At 52.4% G+C, this 24,356-nt stretch overlaps 1 protein-coding gene across 3 annotated transcripts in view; it reads left to right on the top strand.

Moving 5' to 3' along the window:
- Positions 1-14,127, top strand: part of DNAJB5 (DnaJ heat shock protein family (Hsp40) member B5) — a 28,486-nt gene extending 14,359 nt beyond the window's left edge. For all 3 annotated transcript variants that reach the window (XM_060236269.1, XM_060236268.1, XM_060236267.1), the window contains exons 3-4: positions 4,468-5,069; positions 12,140-14,127. In XM_060236269.1, coding sequence (XP_060092252.1) covers positions 4,468-5,069; positions 12,140-12,373 — 836 coding nt within the window. In that variant the 3' untranslated portion in view covers positions 12,374-14,127. The remainder of the gene's footprint in view (positions 1-4,467; positions 5,070-12,139) is intronic.
- The last annotated feature ends 10,229 nt before the right edge of the window (positions 14,128-24,356 follow it).

The raw sequence follows: 24,356 nt of genomic DNA, 5'->3' as shown, positions 1-24,356 counted from the left end.
TCTGACTGAAGCATCTAATTATGTCATCGTGGTGACAGGAAAGACATGATTGCAGCCGTCTTAGCTTCTGCTCAAGAAGTGATGGGGGTTCGTGGAAAACCTGTTCGAGAGCTCTGCGTAGCAGTTTCATTGGGGCGCATCTGGGGGGCACACAGTGGGAGGCCTTCTAGTGTCCTGGCCCCACTGGTGGACCTCCCGATGGCACCTGGGTTTTTTCGCCACTGTGCGACACGGAGTGTTGGACTGGATGGGCCATTGCCCTGATCCAACATGGCTTCTCTTATGTTCTTATGCGACACAGAGGGTTGGACTGGATGTGCCACTGGCCTGATCCCACATGGCTTCTGTTATGTTCTTATGTGACCCAGAATGTTGGACTGGATGGGCCATTGGCCTGATCCAACAGGGCTTCTCTTATGTTCTTATGTGACACAGAGTGTTGGACTGGAGGGGCCACTGGCCTGATCCAACAGGGCTTCTCTTATGTTCTTATGCGACACAGAGGGTTGGACTGGATGTGCCACTGGCCTGATCCAACATGGCTTCTGTTATGTTCTTATGTGACACAGAGTGTTGGACTGGATGGGCCATTGGCCTGATCCCACAGGGTTTCTCTTATGTTCTTATGTGACCCAGAATGTTGGACTGGATGGGCCATTGGCCTGATCCAACAGGGCTTCTCTTATGTTCTTATGTGACCCAGAATGTTGGACTGGATGGGCCACTGGCCTGATCCAACAGGGCTTCTCTTATGTTCTTATGTGACACAGAGTGTTGGACTGGATGGGCCACTGGCCTGATCCAACAGGGCTTCTCTTATGTTCTTATGTGACACAGAGTGTTGGACTGGATGGGCCGTTGGCCTGATCCAACAGGGCTTCTTTTCTGTTCTTATGTGACACAGAGTGTGGGACTGGATGGGCCACTGGCCTGATCCAACAGGGCTTCTCTTATGTTCTTATGTGACACAGAGTGTTGGACTGGATGGGCCACTGGCCTGATCCAACAGGGCTTCTCTTCTGTTCTTATGCGACACAGAGTGTGGGACTGGAGGGGCCACTGGCCTGATCCAACGGGGCTTCTCTTATGTTCTTATGTGACACAGAGTGTTGGACTGGAGGGGCCATTGGCCTGATCCAACAGGGCTTCTCTTATGTTCTTATGTGACACAGAGTGTTGGACTGGAGGGGCCATCGGCCTGATCCCACAGGGCTTCTCTTATGTTCTTATGTGACACAGAGTGTTGGACTGGATGGGCCATTGGCCTGATCCCACAGGGCTTCTCTTATGTTCTTATGTGACCCAGAATGTTGGACTGGATGTGCCACTGGCCTGATCCAACAGGGCTTCTCTTATGTTCTTATGTGACCCAGAATGTTGGACTGGATGGGCCATTGGCCTGATCCAACAGGGCTTCTCTTCTGTTCTTATGTGACACAGAGTGTTGGACTGGATGGGCCACTGGCCTGATCCAACAGGGCTTCTCTTATGTTCTTATGCGACACAGAGTGTTGGACTGGATGGGCCACTGGCCTGATCCAACAGGGCTTCTCTTCTGTTCTTATGCGACACAGAGTGTTGGACTGGATGGGCCATTGGCCTGATCCAACAGGGCTTCTCTTCTGTTCTTATGTGACACAGAGTGTTGGACTGGATGGGCCATTAGCCTGATCCAACAGGGCTTCTGTTATGTTCTTATGTGACAGAGTGTTGGACTGGAGGGGCCATCGGCCTGATCCCACAGGGCTTCTCTTATGTTCTTATGTGACACAGAGTGTTGGACTGGATGGGCCATTGGCCTGATCCCACAGGGCTTCTCTTATGTTCTTATGTGACCCAGAATCTTGGACTGGATGGACCATTGGCCTGATCCCACAGGGCTTCTCTTATGTTCTTATGTGACCCAGAATGTTGGACTGGATGTGCCACTGGCCTGATCCAACAGGGCTTCTCTTATGTTCTTATGTGACCCAGAATGTTGGACTGGATGGGCCATTGGCCTGATCCAACAGGGCTTCTCTTCTGTTCTTATGTGACACAGAGTGTTGGACTGGAGGGGCCATTGGCCTGATCCAACAGGGCTTCTCTTATGTTCTTATGTGACACAGAGTGATGGACTGGATGGGCCACTGGCCTGATCCAACAGGGCTTCTCTTATGTTATGTGACACAGAGTGTTGGACTGGAGGGGCCATTGGCCTGATCCAACATGGTTTCTCTTATGTTCTTATGCGACACAGAGTGTTGGACTGGATGGGCCACTGGCCTGATCCAACAGGGCTTCTCTTCTGTTCTTATGTGACACAGCGTGTTGGACTGGATGGGCCATTGGCCTGATCCAACAGGGCTTCTCATGTTCTTATGTGACACAGAGTGTTGGACTGGATGGGCCACTGGCCTGATCCAACAGGGCTTCTCTTATGTTCTTATGTGACACAGAGTGTTGGACTGGATGGGCCGTTGGCCTGATCCAACAGGGCTTCTCTTCCGTTCTTATGTGACACAGAGTGTTGGACTGGATGGGCCATCGGCCTGATCCAACAGGGCTTCTCATGTTCTTATGTGACACAGAGTGTTGGACTGGATGGGCCACTGGCCTGATCCAACAGGGCTTCTCTTATGTTCTTATGCGACACAGAGTGTTGGACTGGGTGGGCCATTGGCCTGATCCAACAGGGCTTCTCTTCTGTTCTTATGTGACACAGAGTGTTGGACTGGATGGGCCATTGGCCTGATCCAACAGGGCTTCTCATGTTCTTATGTGACACAGAGTGTTGGACTGGATGGGCCACTGGCCTGATCCAACAAGGCTTCCTTTATGTTCTTATGTGACACAAAGTGTTGGAATGGATGGGCCATTGGCCTTATCCAACAGGGCTTCTCTTTTGTTCTTATGTGACACAGAGTGTTGGGCTAGAGGGGCCATTGGCCTGATCCAACAGGGCTTCTCATGTTCTTATGTGACACAGGGTGTTGGACTGGATGGGCCACTGGCCTGATCCAACAGGGCTTCTGTTATATTCTTATGTGACACAGAGTGTTGGACTGGGTGGGCCATTGGCCTGATCCAACAGGGCTTCTCTTATGTTCTTATGTGACCCAGAATGTTGGACTGGATGGGCCATTGGCCTGATCCAACAGGGCTTCTCTTCTGTTCTTATGTGACACAGAGTGTTGGACTGGATGGGCCATTGGCCTGATCTAACATGGCTTCCCTTAGTTTCCTTCTGGGGGCAATCCAGAAAGGGCAAAGAGGCTAAATGCAAAGAAAGAAGTTGAGGGGCTGCTCTGCCTGTTAATCCTTAAGTGGCCTTTGGGAGCTGGAGAGAAAAGTCGCTGGGTGGACCAGACAGAGGCTTGGGCATCTCCCTTTGCCTCTTGGGGAGGATTCCTGGGTGCAGCCAAAGAGCTTTCTCTCCTCTTTCCATGCCCGGCGTGAGCCCTCAAAGATGTTGGCAGTCTTGGGCATTTTGCCATTAAAAGCTTGCCAGCTGCAGGCGGGGGCCGGCTGCGAGAAGGAACCCAAGTGCTGTTCACCGGCCATCTTTGTGGCTGCTGAAGGCCTCCCCGCTCCCCAGGAACTCCGTTCTTTGGTCCCTCCCCCCACTTCCTTCCTCTGCTCCTCCTCCTGCTCAGCAGCAGTGGCTTTTCCCGGAGTATGTTGGCAGTGGGGGGGGTGGGCAGAGGGAAGCCCCCCCCCCATGGTGGGTCAGGGCTCTTCAGGGCTGGGCCTGGGCACTTGTCAACCCCGTGCCTTCCCAAGTCCTCTTTCAGAAGGATTTCCTGTTGTGGTGCTTCATGGGAAACTTTAGGTGGGAGCTGAACACAGCAGGAGTCAAGTGGCATCTTTAAGCCCAACCAGTTCTTATTGGGAACATCAGCTTTCGTGTGCTCTTAAGCCCACTTCCTCAGGCGAGGAATCCAGCACAGGGAGCGAAGCCATACATAGCTGAGCAGAGCCATACAGAGCTGGCAGGCAGTTGCCCAGAATGAAACATGGCACAGATTTAAGAACCAATGACAGTATGAGCATGCGAAAGCAGCAAAACAGCAGAGTGCAGTAAAATTCACAAATTTTACTGCATACTGCTGTTTTATGCTTTCGCATGCTCGTGCTACTCAGATCAAAGGTTTGCTCAGTTTGTGAATTTTACTGCTTCCTGCCGTTTTGTTGCTTTCGCACGGGCAGCTGCTGGGAGAGCCCCCTCAGCCCCACCCACCTCACAGGGTGTCTGTTGTGGGGAGAGAAGAAATAGGGGATTGTGAGCCGCTCTGAGTCTCTGATTCAGAGAGAAGGGCAGGGAATAAATCTGCAGTCGTCGTCGTCTTCTTCTCTTCCACCCGCTGTGGTTAGAAGGAGCCAGAAAATTAGGCCCCAGTCAGCCTGCCTGGTGGCGAAGTGTGGGTTCCAGCTGCATGTCCCATTTGCTTTCTCCTTCTCCTGACCGATGTCTCTCTCCTGCTCCAGGGCTGAAGACCGGGGGCGGCTCCTCAGGCAACACAGGAAGCAATTTCCACTACACTTTCCACGGAGACCCCCACGCCACCTTTGCCTCCTTCTTTGGGGGCTCGAACCCCTTCGACATCTTCTTCACCAGCGGCCGCTCCCGCGTCTTCAACGGCTTCGACCACGATGACATGGACGTGGACGAGGACAGCGATGACCCCTTCAGTGCCTTTGGGCGCTTCGGCTTCAACGGCCTCAGCGGCGTCCACCGGCGGCACCCGGAGCCCATCCACATGCGGCGGAAGGTGCAGGACCCCCCCGTGGTCCACGAGCTGAAGGTCTCCCTGGAGGAGATTTACCACGGCGCCACCAAGCGGATGAAGATCACCCGCCGGCGGCTGAACCCGGACGGGCGGACCGTGCGGGCCGAGGACAAGATCCTGAATGTCGTCATCAAGCGCGGGTGGAAAGAGGGCACCAAGATCACCTTCCCCAAGGAGGGGGATGCCACGCCCGACAACATCCCCGCCGACATCGTCTTCATCCTGAAGGACAAGCCACACGCCCACTTCAGGCGGGACGGCACAAACATCATCTACACAGCCATGATCAGCCTGAAAGAGGTGGGTCCGTCTTTGGTTTAGGATGAGGACGGGGGAGAAGTCAGCGGGAGTGCTGGAGGTGCCGGGCTCCCAACGGGGGTCTTTGTTGTGCTAAGAGATACGGGCGAGGGGTGTGCGGGCTGATGTTGCCAGCATCTCTGGTGCTCTGCTCTCTGCGCGTGGTTCTTCGTTCCTCCCTCTTCCCTGGGAAAAGCTGCCTTGCCCTGGTAGACTGTGGGGCAGAACCCTGGGCACTCCACGGGTAAAGGGTCTAGGGGGGCGTCGCTCTTAGAATCATAGAGTTGGAAGGGACCTCCAGGGTATTCTAGTCCAACCCCCTGCACAGCACAGGAAACTCACAAACACCTCCCCATAAATTCACAGGATCCTCATTGCTGTCAGGTGGCCATCTAGCCTCTGTTTCAAAATCTCCAAGGAAGGAGAGCCCACCACCTCCCGAGAAAGCCTGTTCCACTGAGGAACCGCTCTAACCGTCAGGAAGTTCTTCTTAATGTAGAGCCGGAAACATTTTTGATTTAATTTCAACACATTGGTTCTGGTTCTACCTTCTGGGGCCACGGAAAACAATTCAGCACCATCCTCTCTATGACAGCCCTTCAAGTACTTGAAGATGGTGATCCTATCACTTCTCAGCCGCCTCTTCTCCAGGCTAAATATCCCCAGCTCCTTCAACCTTTCCTCATAGAACTTGGTCTCCAGACCCCTCACCATCTTCGTCGCCCTCCTCTGGACCCCTTCCAGCTTGTCTAGCTCCTTCTTAAAATGTGGTGCTCAAAACTGAACACAATACTCCAGGTGAGGAGCAGAGTAAAGCGATACCATCACTTCATGTGATCTGGACACTAGACTTCTGTTGATACAGCCCAAAATTGCATTTGCCTTTTTAGCCACCGCATCACACTGTTGACTCATGTTCAGCATATGATCCACTAAGACCCCTAGATCCTTTTCGCACAGACTACTGCTAAGACAAGTCTCCCCCATCCTATAACCATGCATTGGATTTTTCCTACCTAAATGCAGAACTTTGCCTTTATCCCCATTAAAATTCATGTTACTGGTTTTAGCCCAGTTTTCCAGCCTGTCGAGGTCCTCCTGGATCCTGTTTCTGTCTTCTTCTGTGTTTGCAACCCCTCCCAATTTAGTATCATCTGCAAATTTAATAAGCATTCCCTCTGTTCCTTGCCTATCCCCGGTAGACTGTGAAGCAGAACCGTGGGCCCTCCATGGGTAAAGGGTCTCTCTTGTTCAGCTCTGGGAAGTGCTGGAAGAAGCGGAGGCCACTGAGGGTTGTCTGCACCTGGGAGGACAGGGCAGGATGCATCCCTAACGGAGCAAGGGGTGGCACGTGAAGAGCCCCTCCCAAGTCCTCACACATTTTTGTCTTAGCTCAGGAAAAAACTGCCCCAGAGCAAACTTAATGTATGCAGTCACTCACCACTTTGAACCCAGGAGCTCACAAAGTAGAATTTTTGCTCACAAGACTCCCAACAGGTTAGTTTAGTTTAGCATTGCCCAAGAGTCAGCTCTGTGCCGCGAAGTGGGCAGAGGGGAGCAACATCATCACAAGGGTGACCCAAGGCCATCCCAGCAGCTGCAACTGGAGGAGTGGGGAATCAAACCCGGTTCTCCCAGATAAGAGTCCACACACTTAACCACTACACCACAGAAACTTACAGCTTCTTACAGAAGCTGCGCTTTCAAGGACAATGTGAGGGCTAAGGTTGACCCAAGGCCATTCCAGCAGCTGCAAGTGGAGGAGTGGGGAATCAAACCCCGTTCTTCCAGATAAGAGTCTTTGAACCTAAGAAGAAGACCATAGATGTATACCCCGTCCTTCTCTCTGAATCAGAGACTCAGAGCAGCTCACAATCTCCTCTCCCCACAACAGACACGCTGTAAGGTGGGTGGGGCCAAGAGGGCTCTCACAGCAGCTGCCCTTTCAAGGACAACCTCTGCCAGAGCTATGGCTGACCCAAGGCCATTCCAGCAGGTGCAAGTGGAGGAGTGGGGAATCAAACCCCGTTCTCCCGGATAGGAGTCCGTTCACTTCACCACTACACCAAACTGGCTCTCACAGAAGCTGCCCTTTCAAGGACAATGTGAGGGCTATGGCTGACCCAAGGCCATTCCAGCAGCTGCAAATGGAGGAGTGGGGAATCAAACCCAGTTCTCCCAGATAAGAGTCCGCACACTTAACCACTACACCAAACTGGCTCTCACAGAAGCTGCCCTTTCAAGGACAATGTGAGGGCCATGGTTGACCCAAGGCCATTCCAGCAACTGCGAGTGGAGGAGTGGGGAATCAAACTCGGTTCTCCCAGATAAGAGAGCTATGGCTGACCCAAGGCTATTCCAGCAGCTGCAAGTGGAGGAGTCAGGAAAACCTGGTTCTCCTAGATAAGAGTCTGTGCACTAAACCACTATGCTGACCCATGGCCATTCCAGCAGTTGCAAGTGGAAGAGTGGGGAATCAAACCCGGTTTTCCCAGATAAGAGTCCGCACACTTAACCACTGCACCAAACTGGCTCTCACAGAAGCTGCCCTTTCAAGGACAATGTGAGGGCTATGGGTGACCCAAGGCCATTCCAGCAGCTGCAAGTAGAGGAGTGGGGAATCAAACCCGGTTCTCCCAGATAAGAGATCTATGGCTAACCCAAGGGCATTCCAGCAAGTGCAAGTGGAGGAGTGGGGAATCAAACCCGGTTCTCTCAGATAAGAGTCTGCACACTTCACCACTGCACCAAACTGGCTCTCACAGAAGCTGCCCTTTCAAGGACAATGTGAGGGCTCTGGCTGACCCAAGGCCATTCCAGCAGCTGCAAGTGGAGGAGCGGGGAATCAAACCCGGTTCTCCCGGATAAGAGTCCGCGCACTTCACCACTGCACCAAACTTAACCACTACACCTACAGTGTTATTCAGACAGCACTAATACATTACATTTCAGCTGTGTCTCTGCCTTGTAGAAGGGCAGGGTGGGAGGTAGGTGAGGCCCCGGGGTGTGGCCTGAAGAAGCCAGGTTGCCAGCAGCGTTTCCTCTCAGCTGCAGGGTCTTGTGAGCAAAAATTCTGCTTTGTGAGCTCCTGGCATTAATGTCGTGAGCTCCTGCATCAATTATTGTGCTCAGGGGTTATCCTTCCTGAGCTAATGCAAAAATGTGTGACCTGGAGGCTCAAAATCTTGGAGCTGGCTCACGCTCACTCAGCTTAGAGGGAACGCTGGTTGGCAGGTCTGGATTGGTTGGCAGGTCTGGATTGGTGGGAGAGACATGCAGGGAATACTCGGGTGACCTGAGCACTGTAGAGAAATAGTAAATTGGCCCCGGGCAAGACGGAGGGGGCTGAAAAAACTGTTTTCTTCCCCTTGACTGAGCCATTGCAGCCTTCTTTCCTGGCACCTCGAGGGCTGGAGTATTGTTGGTAGCAGAGAGGGGCTGCCAAGGGACCTGGGTGCGTATTCTGACTCCTTGGCTGAGTTCTGGCTCCTTGGTTTCCCGCTGACTGGGCTGCTTTCTCTCTCAGGGGCTGCTTTAGTCTCTCTCTCTCTTTTGGGAACCGGTGCTCCCTAATTCGGTCCAGCATTTACAAGTAGGCCAAGCAAAGGGGGAGTCATCACTGGGTTTTATTTTTTTTTGGGGGGGGGGGAGGAGATGAGCCCCTGTGGCTTCTGGGTTGGCTAGGGGCCCCCTTTCCAGCTAGCCTGAAGGGAGTGAGGCAATCCCAGCCCCACAGCGGCCCTCACTGCCCCACTTTTGGAGCTGGCCTGAGCACCTCCTGACAGCCAGTTGCTTTCTGCCAGGCTTAACCTCGGCTGGTGTGTGTGTGTGTGTGTGGGGGGGGGGAACACGCATCTTTCCAGGGCAGCAGTTTCTCCAAAAGAGGACAGTCTGTTGGCGAGGCTCAGCATGCCCTCCCTTTCCCTCTTTTGTGTGTGTCTAAGGGCCCCCCCTCCCCTCTGGACCCCAAAGGGCCCTCAGACACCTTTTGTGAACGCCCCTCCTTCCATGCTGGAGCTGGGCAGGGATTCTGCGGTTGCAGGGTTTGCGCCTCCTTCCTGCTTGCCTGGCTGCCTCCCCCGGGGCTGGCTTGCTCTTCCTTCTCTCCACAAGCGGCTGGTTTTCTGGGGCTGCTTTCGGAGCTGGCGGGTTCGCCTGAGGACACCACGCTGGGTCTTCCCACTCCTCTGTGCAGCTTTGCCCTGCCATCTTCCGTGCACGTTGTGTAGTGCACGGCCTGTTCTTCTGCTGACTCCTGCCAGCCTCTTCTCTGGAAATTATGGATGAAATGTAGTGGGCTTGGGGGGCCGGGGAGCGCTAGCTGGCTGGCTGGCTGGCTGGGCCCGTCCTCCTCCTCCTCGTCCTTGGTGGGGTACAACCGTGTTTCTGCAAGGAAGAACCGCCTGCCCTCTCCAAGTCCAGAGGCTGCTGGGGACTCTCTTCCGCCTCTCTTCTGCAGGCTGGCTGTGCCAGGAGGCCGCTCCTTGTCATCCAGGAAGCAAGCGGAAGGCAGGGAAAGGCTTTCCATTCCTTGGCTCTAGGTGGGCGCTGAGCTGTTTGGTGTAGTGGTGAAGTGTGCGGACTCTTATCTGGGAGAACCGGGTTTGATTCCCCACTCCTCCGCTTGCAGCTGCTGGAATGGCCTTGGGTCAGCCATAGCCCTCACATTGTCCTTAAAAGGGCAGCTTCTGTGAGAGCCAGTTTGGTGTAGCGGTTAAGTGTGCAGACCCTTATCTGGGAGAACCGGGCTTGATTCCCCCACTCCTCCACTTGCAGCTGCTGGAATGGCCTTGGGTCAGCCATAGCTCTCTTATCTGGGAGAACCGGGCTTGATTCCCCCACTCCTCCACTTGCAGCTGCTGGAATGGCCTTGGCTCAGCCATAGCTCTCTTATCTGGGAGAACCGGGCTTGATTCCCCCACTCCTCCACTTGCAGCTGCTGGAATGGCCTTGGGTCAGCCATAGCTCTCTTATCTGGGAGAACCGGGCTTGATTCCCCCACTCCTCCCCTTGCAGCTGCTGGAATGGCCTTGGGTCAGCCATAGCCCTCACGTTGTCCTTGAAAGGGCAACTTCTGTGAGAGCCAGTTTGGTGTAGTGGTTAAGTGTGTGGACTCTTATCTGGGAGAACCGGGTTTGAGTCCCCACTCCTCCACTTGCAGCTGCTGGAATGGACTTGGGTCAGCCATCGCTCTGGCAGAGCTGTCCTTGAAAGGGCAGCTTCTGGGAGAGCTCTCTCAGCCCCACCAGAAGAGAGCCAGTTTGGTGTAGTGGTTAAGTGCACGGACTCTACCTGGGAGAACGGGGTTTGATTCCCCACTCCTGCACTTGCAGCTGCTGGAATGGCCTTGGGTCAGCCCTAGTTGTCCTTTAGAGGGGAGCTTCTGGGAGAGCTCTCTCAGCCCTACCCACCTCACAGGGTGTCATGGGGGAAGGAGATAAAGGGCAGGGCATAAATCCAGCTGCTTCTCTTCCTCCTCCTCCTCGCACAGCTGTCAATACTCACAAAGCTCTAGGTGGGCGCTGAGCTGTTTGGTGTAGTGGTTCCTCTCTTCTTGCCTGGGCGAGGCAGTACAGGGCTGTGCTGTCTCTAAAAGGACAGCGGCTGGTTGTTCTGGGGCGTGCCAGGCCACTGGCTGGTGCTCACTCCTGTTGATTGCACTCAGCTAGGCACGTCCGACTCCCCCAAGGTGTAAAGCAAAGGGAGGGATGAGAATTGGGGGAGGGGGGGGCTCCTCTGGATCGGTCCGGCAACCCCGATGTTGTAGGTGCTGCTCGATGGTTTCTTGCTTCCTTTCGGGGCCTTGTGGAGTCAATATCTGGAAGCCTTCTCTTCCTGGAAGGGGCCCTCTGCGTCTCTTCGGTTCTTGCAGCCTTCTGGAGGCTGTTGGTCGCCGGAGGCTGTGAGACCAACTGCTGAGGGGGCTGCGGAAGCCTCTGGAGTGACCTCCCTGGGGACGAAGAGGCTGCAGAGCTTTTCGAAATGTTGCTCTTGCTCAGACTTTGTTGCTGGACCCCCGGGACTCTGAGCAGCTCTGGGGCTGGCAGGGTTTCCGGATCAACATTAGGAAGAACTTCCTGACCGTTCGAGCGATTCCTCAGTGGAACAGGCTTCCTCCTTGGGAGGTGGTGGGCTCTCCTTCCTTGGAGGTTTTTCAACAGAGGCTAGATGGCCATCTGACAGCAATGAGGATCCTGTGAATTTAGGGGGAGGGGTTTGTGAGTTTCCTGCATTGTGCAGGGGGTTGGACTAGATGACCCTGGGGATCCCTTCCAACTCTTCTGTGATTTTAACAGGCTTCCTCCTTGGAAGTGGTGGGCTCTACTTCCTTGGAGGATTTGCAACTGAGGCTAGATGGCCACCTGACAGCAATGAAGATCCTGTGAATTTAGGGGGAGGTGTTTGTGAGTTTCCTGCATTGTGAAGGGGGTGGACTAGGTGACCCTGGGGATCCCTTCCATATCTTCTATGATTCTAACAGGCTTCCTCCTCGGAAGGTGGAGGGCTCTCCTTCCTTGGAGGATTTTCAACAGAGGCTAGATGGCCATCTGACAGCAATGAGGATCCTGTGAATTTAGGGGGAGGTGTTTGTGAGTTTCCTGCATTGTGCAGGGGGTTGGACTAGATGACCCTGGGGATCCCTTCCAACTCTTCTATGATTCTAACAGGCTTCCTCCTCAGGAGGTGGTGGGCTCTCCTTCCTTGGAGGTTTTTCAACAGAGGCTAGATGGCCACCTGACAGCAATGAGGATCCTGTGAATTTGGGGGGAGGTGTTTGTGAGTTTCCTGCATTGTGCAGGGGCTTGGACTAGATGACCCTAGAGACCCCTTCCAACTCTATGATTCTAAGCAGAGTTTTTACTCACAAGGCTCTGCAGCTTAGAGGGAACATTGGTGGCAGCATTTGTGGATTTCCTGCCTTGTTCAGGGGGTTGGACTAGATGACCCTGGAGGTCCCTTCCAGCTCTAGGATTCTGTGTGTGGCCTCCTTTCCTGAGCCCCCTTCCTGGGGGAAAGTTCTGGTTCCTGCCCAACTGACGCTGTTGTCGCTTCCCCCTTGTGTCTCCCCGCAGGCCTTGTGCGGCTGCACCGTCAACATTCCCACCGTCGACGGGCGCGTCATCCCCTTGCCCTGCAGCGACATCATCAAGCCGGGCACCGTGAAGAGACTGCGTGGGGAGGGGCTGCCCTTTCCCAAGGCCCCCACCCAGCGCGGGGACTTGATCGTCGAGTTCAAAGTCCGTTTCCCGGACCGGATAGCCCCCCAGACGCGGCAGATCCTTAAGCAACACCTCCCCTGCTCCTAGACCCCGCCCCCCCGCCCCCACCCCTGGGCCGGCCTCCTCTGCGCCTGCCAGTTGCCAGCTGCAATACTTCACCAGGCTCGACTCGTGGCCTGCCCTCTGCCGCTCCCTGCAGACCACGCCCTCCGTTCCCAGGAGGCGCTCTGGTCTGGCTTGTCTGCGCTCTCCCCTGCCCCGCCCTTCCCTGGACCTGCCTTTCCGGCTGGGGGGGAGCTGCAGCCCCGGCCCCCACCCTGTGCCACTCAGCGGGCTGCTTCTGCCGGACACCTGACCCTTCTGCACTGCGGAAGTAGCCTTGGGGCGAGTTGGACTCCGGCAGCTCTCCTGCTCTCGTGGGGGCATTTGAAGATCTTCTTCCTCCTGCTGCCCGGGGGCGGGGACTGGCTCATGCTGAAAGCCAGCCTAGTCCGGCACGCCCGGAGCAGGCCAGTTTGAACCCGGAGCCGAGCTCTCCTGCACGGCAAAGCCTTTCTCCTCTTCGAAGCGCACAGACTTTTGCCTCTGCCAAACCAGGCCACGCCTCCGTTTCGGCACCCACGGGAGAGCCGGGTGCCCCTCCGGCCAGCACTGCCAAAGAGCCAAGGACCCAGCGGCCTCTGGCTCTGCTTGAACTCCTGCCGCTCACACTTACTCGAATAGAAACCTTGCCAGGGTCAGTCTCTTTCCTGTCCTCCGTTTTGGGTTGTGCAGAGTGGCTCACGCTGAACTCTCTTGGGACGGGGCTTCTCCCTCCCTCCCCTCCCGGGCCAGAGGCCAGGAGAATCGCCTTGGCTGGTGTTTGTGGCTGCAGAGACCTTGGCACCTGCCCCATGGCCTTTGTGGGCAGGGGGTGGGGCAGGACGGAGGGGCGTGCCAACTGCTTGAGAAGCTGGGCCTGGCTGTTAACGGCACTGTCTTTCAAAAACCGTTTCAGAGGGAGAAATTGTTAAGCCAACGCTACTTCTTGCCAGCTAAACTTTGCTTCACCTGTTGGGGGGGGGAGGGGAGGGGGCTGAGGTATTAAGGGGGCTGGACTTCAGGGAGGCTTCAGAGCTGCTTTTCAGAAGCCCCTCCCCCCCCGCTCCCCGAAATGTGGTGCCAAAACTCCCTTCCCCAGGGTCCCTGACTTCGCATTTTTGAACTGAGGCATTTATTTAGCCTGGAACGGGTGACTCCCTGGGTGGGGGGCGGGGGAGTGGGTTGCTCAGCCCACTGAGGCTGGGCTTATGCCTCTCATCCTGGGGGTTTCACAGCACTCACATCAGCTGATTTTTAGAGCTGCCACTATGCTAAGAAGTCTTTTATGTGCAGGAGGGCTGGTGTGCCAGCAGGCGCAAAGCCCAGCCACTCCCTGTATAGCTGTACAGAATCTAACACGTCGGAGTCTTTTAACGTGCAATTTTTTTGAGGGGAGGGGAAAGATTAAAACTGTCCACACAGTATTTGACTCGATCGACCATCGGACTCGAGCATCTGAACGGTTCAGACGAGGCCTTTTGCTGCTCCCTCCCGAGCGGGTGTGGCTGGGTGTGCGTGCGTGGGTGGGAGCGTGTGTGTACGTGTGGTGGTTTTGTTTTTAACACAAAAAAACCTCTGGGGCTGTCGATCCCGGGGCAAGGCCGGTCAGAGTTGGCGGAGAAGGTGGCAGCGCTGCCGGGGGCTTTCTCCGGTTCAGCGAGCCCCCTCGTGGTTTTATAGCAGTTTTTTGGTATTTCTTTCCTCTGATTTTTGTAATGTCCTGTATTAATATTTAAAAATAAAGAAGTATTTTAAAAACAGGCGCTGTGAAGAGTGCGTTCGTGAAAGGAGTAGCGGGCAGCCTGCGGTGTCTGTAGGCCAAGCTGGAAAGTAGGAGGAGGTAAGGCCTGGCGCCTGCTTTCCCCTTCCCGACCCTCAGCACACCCCTGCGAGGTAGGTCACACTGAGCCGCCTCTGCCCCCTTTGAAGGCCAAGGGCTGAGAGCGAGGGGCCATCTGTGAATGGGGGTGTGTGTGTCAGCAGCTCATTCTCTTGGTGTAGGTTTTTGCTGGTCCTCTGAGGAGGAGCATTAGGAGCGAACACCAGTCTGACCCCACACCGGAACCGGCAGGAGGAGGAGTCCAGCCTCAGGGGCTGCAGCATCGCTGGTGCCTTCCGCTTCTGTCATGCCCAGTCCTTCTTCTTTAGAAACACCGGTGTGAGCCGCATCACTCATGGCGCTCCTGCCCTCTGCACGGACGAGGCTTCCATGGGGGACCTGCAGGGCTCTTGAGCAGAGCCGGCTCACCACTAGGGGGAGCCAGACGAAATCCTCCCCTCGCAGGGCACTGTGCACAGTGTCACGTTCTCAGGGCACAGGTAGGCAGGAATCCAAAGCCAGTCTAAGGTCAAAGTCAAGCAGGAGCCAAGTCACCAAAGCAAAATCGCAAACCGGAATCAGAAGTCTGTGTCCAAAAGCCAAAGGGTCAGGGTGCCAAGGAAATCAAGCAGGGCAGGATCAGGAAGGAGTGTGGATGCAAGCCAGAGAATAGACTTGTTGCTTCCACAAGGTTACCAGGTCCTGGGTGAGGGCTATATGGGAGTCTCAATCAGCCTGCTCCCTGAGGGGCAGCGACTCTGCTAGAACTCAGGGCTGAGAGATCTGAAGCATCGGCGTGCCTCATGTCTTCGCTCTGAAAGTTCTTTCCGGAGCCTGCTTCGAACTCTTGAGATGGGAGGGGGAGAGCTTGGAGGAGATTGATCGTCAGCAGCTGACACTGGTGCCTGGAGGGTGATTGATGGGCCAGCTGCTGTTTGTTCAGCTGAGGAACTGGCTGGCAACTCTTCCAGGTCTCTTAACCCTTCCCGCTCCCCCTCGTCAGGGCTCATGGCACACAGGCATGCCATGCAATGAGGTCCCTTCCAAGGTCGTTTGTCCCCCTCCCTTCTCTCCCCCTTGCCATCAGGCCTTGACTGTGGTTTCTGCCATCTGCTAGGAAAAACTTGGTCTAGCCAGGGCTTATGCATTTGCTCCACATGTAGCCGACCTTTCCCACTGGGGCTCAAGGTGGATTACAAAATATAGCAAGTCCCTTAAGACAGTCTGACCAGCCAGAAACAATGCAACAGGGAATGCTCGTTCAACTTGCTGGTGATATTCCATTGGGAGGGGTTGCAAATACAGTAGAGGACTGAAACTGGATACAGGATGATCATGACAGGGTGGAAAGCTGGGCTAAGACAAAATGACTTTTAGCAGGAATAAATGTCTGCATTTAGGCAGGAAACAGCCAATGCATTTTGTGTCAACTGGCCCCCGTCAAGAGAAGGACGCACCAGATCCTCCAAAGAGCTCAGCTTTTCCATCCAAGTTCACCTCTGTCTTGTCAGGATCCTGCTTCGACTTGTTCATCCTCAGCCATTTAACCACAGCAGTCAGGCGACGGCTCTGCACCTCCACAAGTTTTAAAAAATGCAGATTCTTCCACGTATATCAAAAATGAGCCAGGTGCATTTCATGAATTCCCCTATTCGTGAGCTTGGATTCAATCCAATTTGAAATGTGTTGGACATAACAAGACCTGGAGTTTTGGCAAGTGCTGAGCCATGGATTAGCTCAGTTCTGTGCGTTCAAAAGCCCAGGAGTGTGTCTGCTGACACGTGGCAAAAACTGCCATACTTGGTCCCAAGGGCTACAGGGTAGACGAAATGAGTTTTCTCTTAGCGAACGAAGTTGGCTTGTGTGTTTTAGAATATCACAGAACTCTCCTGCGGGATGGAGGATTTCTGGGCATCTTCCCACCTCCGTGTTGGGCGTGTGAAAGAAACCATCTTCTGATATGTTCTGTCAGCAGCCCGGGCAGGAGAGGACAGGCTACTGAATTGGACCCAACAACACTTCCCAAGGGAGACTTTCAGCAAGTCCCTCTTCTCTCAGTGGACAACAAGAGTGGCATAGAGTCTGCATGACAAAAAAAGTTGTGCCTTCTTTTTGTTGTTGTTCAGCGACACAGTCGAGTCGGACTCTTTGCAACCCCATAAGAACATAAGAGAAGCCATGTTGGATCAGGCCAACGGCCCATCAAGTCCAACACTCTGTGTCACACAGTGGCAAAAAATTTTATATACACACATACACTGTGGCTAATAGCCACTGATGGACCTGTGCTCCATATATTTATCTAAACCCTTCTTGAAGGTGGCTATGCTTGTGGCCGCCACCACCTCCTGTGGCCATGGACCAAGTTACGCCAGTTGGCCCTCCTGTCTTCTACCATCCTCTGAAGTCCGCTCAAGTTTGTGTTAGTTACATCAGTAACACTGTCCAGACCTCATCTTTTGACGTCCCCATCTTCTTTTGCCTTCTGTCTATCCCAGCATCAGAACATAAGAACATAAGAGAAGCCCTGTTGGATCAGGCCAGTGGCCCCTCCAGTCCAACACTCTGAGTCACATAAGAACATAAGAGAAGCCCTGTTGGATCAGGCCAGTGGCCCCTCCAGTCCAACACTCTGTGTTACATAAGAACATAAGAGAAGCCCTGTTGGATCAGGCCAGTGGCCCCTCCAGTCCAACACTCTGTGTCACAGAAGAACATAAGAGAAGCCCTGTTGGATCAGGCCAGTGGCCCCTCCAGTCCAACACTCTGTGTTACATAAGAACATAAGAGAAGCCCTGTTGGATCAGGCCAGTGGCCCCTCCAGTCCAACACTCTGTGTCACATAAGAACATAAGAGAAGCCATGTTGGATCAGGCCAGTGGCCCATCCAGTCCAACACTCTGTGTCACATAAGAACATAAGAGAAGCCCTGTTGGATCAGGCCAGTGGCCCCTCCAGTCCAACACTCTGTGTCACATAAGAACATAAGAGAAGCCCTGTTGGATCAGGCCAATGGCCCCTCCAGTCCAACACTCTGTGTCACAGAAGAACAAAAGAGAAGCCATGTTGGATCAGGCCAATGGCCCATCCAGTCCAACACTCTGTGTCACATAAGAACATAAGAGAAGCCCTGTTGGATCAGGCCAATGGCCCCTCCAGTCCAACACTCTGTGTCACATAAGAACAAAAGAGAAGCCATGTTGGATCAGGCCAACGGCCCATCCAGTCCAACACTCTGTGTCACATAAGAACATAAGAGAAGCCCTGTTGGATCAGGCCAATGGCCCCTCCAGTCCAACACTCTGTGTCACATAAGAACAAAAGAGAAGCCATGTTGGATCAGGCCAATGGCCCATCCAGTCCAACACTCTGTGTCACATAAGAACATAAGAGAAGCCCTGTTGGATCAGGCCAATGGCCCCTCCAGTCCAACACTCTGTGTCACAGAAGAACATAAGAGAAGCCCTGTTGGATCAGGCCAGTGGCCCCTCCAGTCCAACACTCTGTGTCACATAAGAACAAAAGAGAAGCCATGTTGGATCAGGCCAATGGCCCATCCAGTCCAACACTCTGTGTCACATAAGAACATAAGAGAAGCCCTGTTGGATCAGGCCAATGGCCCCTCCAGTCCAACACTCTGTGTCACATAAGAACAAAAGAGAAGCCATGTTGGATCAGGCCAATGGCCCATCCAGTCCAACACTCTGTGTCACATAAGAACATAAGAGAAGCCCTGTTGGATCAGGCCAATGGCCCATCCAGTCCAACAAGCTGTGTCACGCAATGGCAAAAATAACCCAGGTGCCATCAGGAGGTCCATCAGTGGGGCCATAAGAACATAAGAGAAGCCATGTTGGATCAGGCCAATGGCCCATCCAGTCCAACACTCTGTGTCACAGAAGAACATAAGAGAAGTCCTGTTGGATCAGGCCAGTGGCCCCTCCAGTCCAACACTGTGTCACATAAGAACATAAGAGAAGCCCTGTTGGATCAGGCCAGTGGCCCCTCCAGTCCAACACTCTGTGTCACTTAAGAACATAAGAGAAGCCCTGTTGGATCAAGCCAGTGGCCCCTCCAGTCCAACACTCTGTGTCACATAAGAACATCAGATAAGCCATGTTGGATCAGGCCAGTGGCCCATCCAATCCAACACTCTGTTTCACATAAGAACAGAAGTGAAGCCCTGTTGGATCTGGCCAATGGCCCATCCAGTCCAACACTCTGTGGCACTCAGAGTCCTCTCTATGCTGGTAGCTGGAAGGGGGGAAGGTGGTGGAGCCTTGTGCCAGTTACTCTTTGGACGTCTCCTGGACGGCTTTCAGAGCAGCTCCTGCTCTTCCCACAGTCTTCCTGGGGACCGAGGAGCAGGAGAGAAGACGGGCAGTCCAAAAAGGACAGCAGGAATAAGATCCTGCAACTATTGAATAATTGTAAAGAGTCCAGTAGCAACTTGAAAACTTGACAAATTTTGTGGTAGTATAAGATTGTAAGAAACACAGCTCTCTGCATCACATGCATCACCTTTAAGACTTAACAAGTTTCAATGTTTCTTGAGATCTTATGCCACCTTAAAATGTGTTAATCTTAAAGGTGATGCATCTGACAAGGAGAACTGTGTTTCTTGAAAGCTTTTGCCACCATCACATTTGTTAGTCTTAAAAGTGATGCATCAAAGAGAGCTGTGTTTCTCGAAAGCTTATGCTACAATAAAATTTGTTAGTTTTAAAGTTGCAACTGGATTCTTTACTATTTTGCAGCAATGCACTAACACAGCTAACTCCTCTGGATCTATGCAACTACTGAGTATCCTTTTAAATGCCCTCCCTTTCCTTAAAGATCTGAAGTCTTGAGCCACATCAGACCAATCCCATGGCTCTGTCGGGAAGGGCCATGGCTGAGATGTAGAGCCTCTGCTTGGCATGCAGAAGGTCCCAGGTTCTATCCCTGGCATCTCCCGCTAAAGAGGACCAGGCAGAAGGAGATGTAGAAGAAGTGATTGGATTTATACCTCACCCGTCACTCGGAGTCCCGGAGCAGCTCACAATCTCTTTCCCCTTCCCCTCCTCACAACAGACACCCTGTGGCTGGTAGGGGGGACTGAGAGAGTTCGGAGAGAACCGGGAATAGCCCAAGGTCACGCAGCAGCTGCACGTGGAGGAGGAGGGGGGGGGAATAAAACCCGGTGCTCCCAGATTAGAAGCTGTGCTCTTAGCCACTTTACCAAACTGGTGTTTTCGTCCTGTGAAATGCCTGAGTAGCATCTGAGGAGACATTGCTCATCTTGATGGACTGCTGCTGTGATTCAGCAAAAGGCAGCTTCATGTGAAGTGTCCCCCCACCCCCCGGTTGCCAGCTATGGTTGAAGAAATCCTGGACATTTGGGGGTGAAATCTCAGCTGGGTATAATACAAGGGTGGCCAAACTGTGGCTTTTTCATACATATTGTGTGGCTCTTGAAGACCTCCATCGCACCCTGTTGGCTGGCTTGGAGAAGGCATTTGTCCATAAGTCACATCTCTAAGCCAAGGCAGCTGTTGGCTTGGCGAATGCAATTAAAGTTGCTTTCTTTCGACTTCTGCTTCCCTTCCCTTCCCATCTGTTTTCCTTCCTTCCTTCCTTCCTTCCTTCCTTCCTTCCTTCCTTCCTTCCTTCCTTCCTTCCTTCCTTCCTTCCTTCCTTCCTTCCTTCCTTCCTTCCTTCCTTCCTTCCTTCCTTCCTTCCTTCCTTCCTTCCTTCCTTCCTCCCTTCCTTTCTTCCTCCCTCCCTCCCTCCCTCCCTCCCTCCCTCCCTTGTGGCTCTCAAACATCTGATGTTTATTCTATGTGGCTCTTACATTACGCAAGTTTGGCCACCCCTGATATAATAGGATAGAATCTGCCCTCCAGAGCAGCCATTTCCTCCAAGAGAGCGGGTCTCTGTTGTCCGGAGATCAGTTATTATGGGAGATGTCCTGACCCCACCTGGGCCTTTCCTGGTTGACCCTGCAGAACACGTGACCCCACCCGAGGCTGCCCTAAACTGAACCTGACCCCCCTCAGGGTTCCTCCAGGTCAGCCTTGTCTACCCAGACTGGCAGCCGCGCTCTCTCCAGGGCCTCAGGCTGAGAAGGGTCTTTCCCCTCACCTCCTGCCTGGTCCTTTTTCAATGGAGATGCTGGTGAGAAGAGAAGGGTCTGAAGTTCACCAGCTTGACAAAGTGGAACGCCATCTTCCAAGTCTTGCAACACTCTTCAGCCTGTGCGTTAAAAATGGGCCTCTGTGCCAGGACACCAAGTTGTACCCGGGTATTTATATCAGCTCGCACTCGGCCCCAGGCGGCAAGGCAGGAAAGGGAATGAGACATTTTGGTGTGCTCTGAACAGGCTGTTCTGCTGAGCGTTCCAGGTTACTCCGAAGAGCAGGAAACGTCAGTGCCTGGGAATCTAAAAAATCGTAATAGAGACGGATCCTGCCTCTTCAGCGTCATTCAGGCCTCACGGATTGGGCGGAAGGCAGAGGTGGGCTGTGCGTCAGTCAAACCGAACTGCCATTTTCTTCGCAAAGGTGGAGGCTGACTTTGAAGAGGAAGCACAATAGAGACAGTGGCAGCCTAAGTGCCATGGGACATATAGATCTACACAGTTGTGTGTGTGTGCACATAAACACACACTCCTCAAGGAACCCCAGTGTGACCGAAAAGCGTGCATCCCACATTTGGAAATTAGCTAGCTTTAATACTAAGCTTCCCCCAGAAAATTGTCATAAGAGCCCTTCTGGATCAGTGATCAATCTAGTCCAGCCTCCTGTCTCACACAGCAGCCAACCAGTTCCTTTGGAGGGCCAACAATAGGGCAGAGAGACCGAGGCCTTCCCCTGAGAAGAACATCAGAAGAGCCCTGCTGGGTCAGACCAGGGAGGGTCCATCCAGTCCAGTGTCCTCCTGTCTCACACAGAGGTCAACCAGTTCCTCTGGAGGGCCAACAACAGGGCAGAGAGGCTGAGGCCTTCCCCTGAGAAGAACATCAGAAGAGCCATGCTGGATCAGAACAGAGGCTAGAAGGCCATCTGACAGCAATGAAGATCCTGTGAATGTAGGGGGAGGTGTTTGTGAGCTTCCTGCATTCTGCAGGGGCTTGGACTAGATGGCCCAGGAGGTCCCTTCCCACTCTATGATTCTATGGCTGATTTAAGATAGATTTCAGATTTAAGGGCCAATGTGGTCTTTAAATGATTTTAGAAGCCAGGATGGACAAAGATCCAGGACACAGTGGCCTTCAGAGATCCCCAGATCATGGCAACATCTATCGTGGAATCTGGATCAAAATGGTCCACAAATAGCCCTGGCAGTGAATTAGGCATTTCTTCTGAGTCACCTGTGTCACAGCCAGCATCCAGATCTGCTTGTGTTTGTAATTTTACCAGCACAAAATGTTGGAAAAGTATCACACCTAATCATCTGTTCCTGAAACAACAAAGGCTGAGATTTAGAAGTCAGCAGATGCTGAGCTGCCTGAAACGGCAGGGGGAGGGGGGTGGGTGGAAGAAGGTTGCAGGGAAACCACCTTTCTTTGCAGCTTCACAGGTGTGGGTTCGCTTGCCCTCTTGTGGCCAGCAGTGGGAATGACTTATCTCTCCCACCTGGATAGATCCTGTTGGTCTGAAGCAATTGAACAAAGTTGGAGTCCCATGGCACCTTTAAGACCAACCAGATTTTACTCAGAATGTCAGCTTTCGTACGCATGCAGACGAAGGAAGGATGTACAGTGAGCAGAGCTACACATAGCTGGTGGGCAGTGGTTAAGCATGCAAAATGGTGCAAAGTTAAAACAGCAAAGCAGTGAAATGAACAAACTGAAAGGAGATGTGGTCAAATTGAAAGGGCATTTGGTCTGGATAGCTTCTGCACAGGAAAACAAAAGAGGCAGCTACCATGTCAGAATTGAAGAAGGTGCCGCAGGGCAATAAAAGCAGTCTGTTAATTGCTCTCTGGTTCTTAAAGTCTGCGTTAAACTGAGAACTATTTTCTCAGATATGTTCTTGTTACCTAATTCACTTTTTTTTTTAAAGGTAGTCCCCTGTGCAAGCACCAGTCGTTTCCGACTCTGGGGTGATGTTGCTTTCACAACGTTTTCACGGCAGACTTTTTACAGGGTGGTTTGCCATTGCCTTCTCCAGTCATCTACGCTTTCCTCCCAGCAAGCTGGGGACTCATTCGACCGACCTTGAAAGGATGGAAGGCTGAGTCAACCTCCAGCCGGCTACCTGAAAACCCAGCTTCCGCCAGGGATCAAACTCAGGTTGTGAGCAGAGCTTAGGACTGCAGAACCGCAGCTTTAACACTCTGTGCCACGGGGCTCTTAAAGGTAAAGGTAGTTCCCTGTGCAAGCGCCAGTCGTTTCCGACTCTGGGGTGACGTTGCTTTCGCAACGTTTTCACGGCAGACTTTTTTACGGAGTGGTTTGCCATGGCCTTCCCCAGTCTTTTTAAAAAAGTTTTTTAAGATGCACCCAAACTGCAAAGACAGTGAGCAGACTTTCACTTCCTCCAGAATTCTTCATTCTTAGCCCCCTTTCAGCCTTGGGGAACTCCAGGCAGCTTACACTGTAAATAAATAAAAAAATGACTTAAAAAAAAACATAAAAGGCCACAATTTAAAGTGTCCACTTAGGATTGCCAACAGATAAAACCTAAAATAGTCAAACACGGCCCGCGATGCAATTATCTTTCAACTGCCTCCAGAAGATGAAAAGTGAGGGGGTAGAAGATGCATCCCCCAGGGAGGCCATTCCATAATCTGGACACCACCATGGCATCCTAAAGGTTCAGCCTGCCACCCAGAAGAATTAGGTAACAAGGACACTTCCGAGAAAATAGTTCTCAGTTTAACGCAGACTTTAAGAACCAGAGAGCAATTAACAGACTGCTTTTATTGCCCTGTGGCACCTTCTTCAATTCTGACATGGTAACTGCCTCTTTTGTTTTCCTGTGCAGAAGCTATCCAGACCAAATGCCCTTTCAATTTGACCACATCTCCTTTCAGTTTGTTCATTTCACTGCTTTGCTGTTTTAACTGCACCATTTTGCATGCTTAACCACTGCCCACCAGTTCAATTGCTTCAGACCAACAGGATCTATCCAGGTGGGAGAGATAAGTCATTCCCACTGCTGGCCACAAGAGGGCAAGCGAACCCACACCTGTGAAGCTGCAAAGAAAGGTGGTTTCCCTGCAACCTTCCTCCATCCCCCCCCCCCCACTCTCCCCCTGCCTTTTCAGGCAGCTCAGCATCTGCTGACTTCTAAATCTCAGCCTTTGTAGTTTCAGGAACAGATGATTAGTTATGATACTTCCCCAACATTTCGTGCTGGTAAGATATTACAAATTAAGATATTAAAAATATAATAATATTATTATTAGCTTGGAGAAACGTCGACTGCGGGGTGACATGATAGAGGTTTACAAGATAATGCATGGGATGGAGAAAGTAGAGAAAGAAGTCCGTTTCTTCCTTTCTCACAATACGAGAACTCGTGGGCACTCCATGAAATTGCTGAACAGTCGGGTTAGAAGGGATAAAAGGAAGTCCTTCTTCACCCAAAGGGTGATTAACATGTGGAATTCACTGCCACAGGAGGTGGTGGTGGCTGCAAGCATGGCCACCTTCAAGAGGGGTTTGGATAAAAATATAGAGCAGAGGTCCATCAGTGGCTATTAGCCACAGTGTGTGTGTGTATATGTGTATGTATATATATATATATATATATATATATATATATATATATATATATATATATATATATATATATATATATATATATATATATATATATATATATATATATATATATATATATATATATATATATGTATATATATATATATATATATATATATATATATTTTGGCCACTGTGTGACACAGAGTGTTGGACTGCATGTGCCATTGGCCTGATCCAACATGGCTTCTCTTATGTTCTTAAACCTAAGCCGATCTGGATGCTGGTTGTGACACAGGTGAGTCAGAAGAAATGCCTAATTCCTAATGCAAGTGAAGGTGGGCTCATAGGAGACCACGCCCTGTCCCCCCACTCTGGGCTTCCTGGGTCTGTGGGAAGCTGAGAGTGGCGAGGTGGCACAGAGGCTCGTGCGCTCCTCAGAGCTGCTGCCCCGACCTCGCCCTCACCTTCCCGGGGCT

The sequence above is a fragment of the Heteronotia binoei genome, chromosome 4 (genome assembly GCF_032191835.1).
Source record: "Heteronotia binoei isolate CCM8104 ecotype False Entrance Well chromosome 4, APGP_CSIRO_Hbin_v1, whole genome shotgun sequence".
Lineage (NCBI taxonomy): Eukaryota > Metazoa > Chordata > Lepidosauria > Squamata > Gekkonidae > Heteronotia > Heteronotia binoei.
Note: the sequence above shows the minus strand (reverse complement) of the source record. Positions and strands in the feature narration are given on the sequence as shown.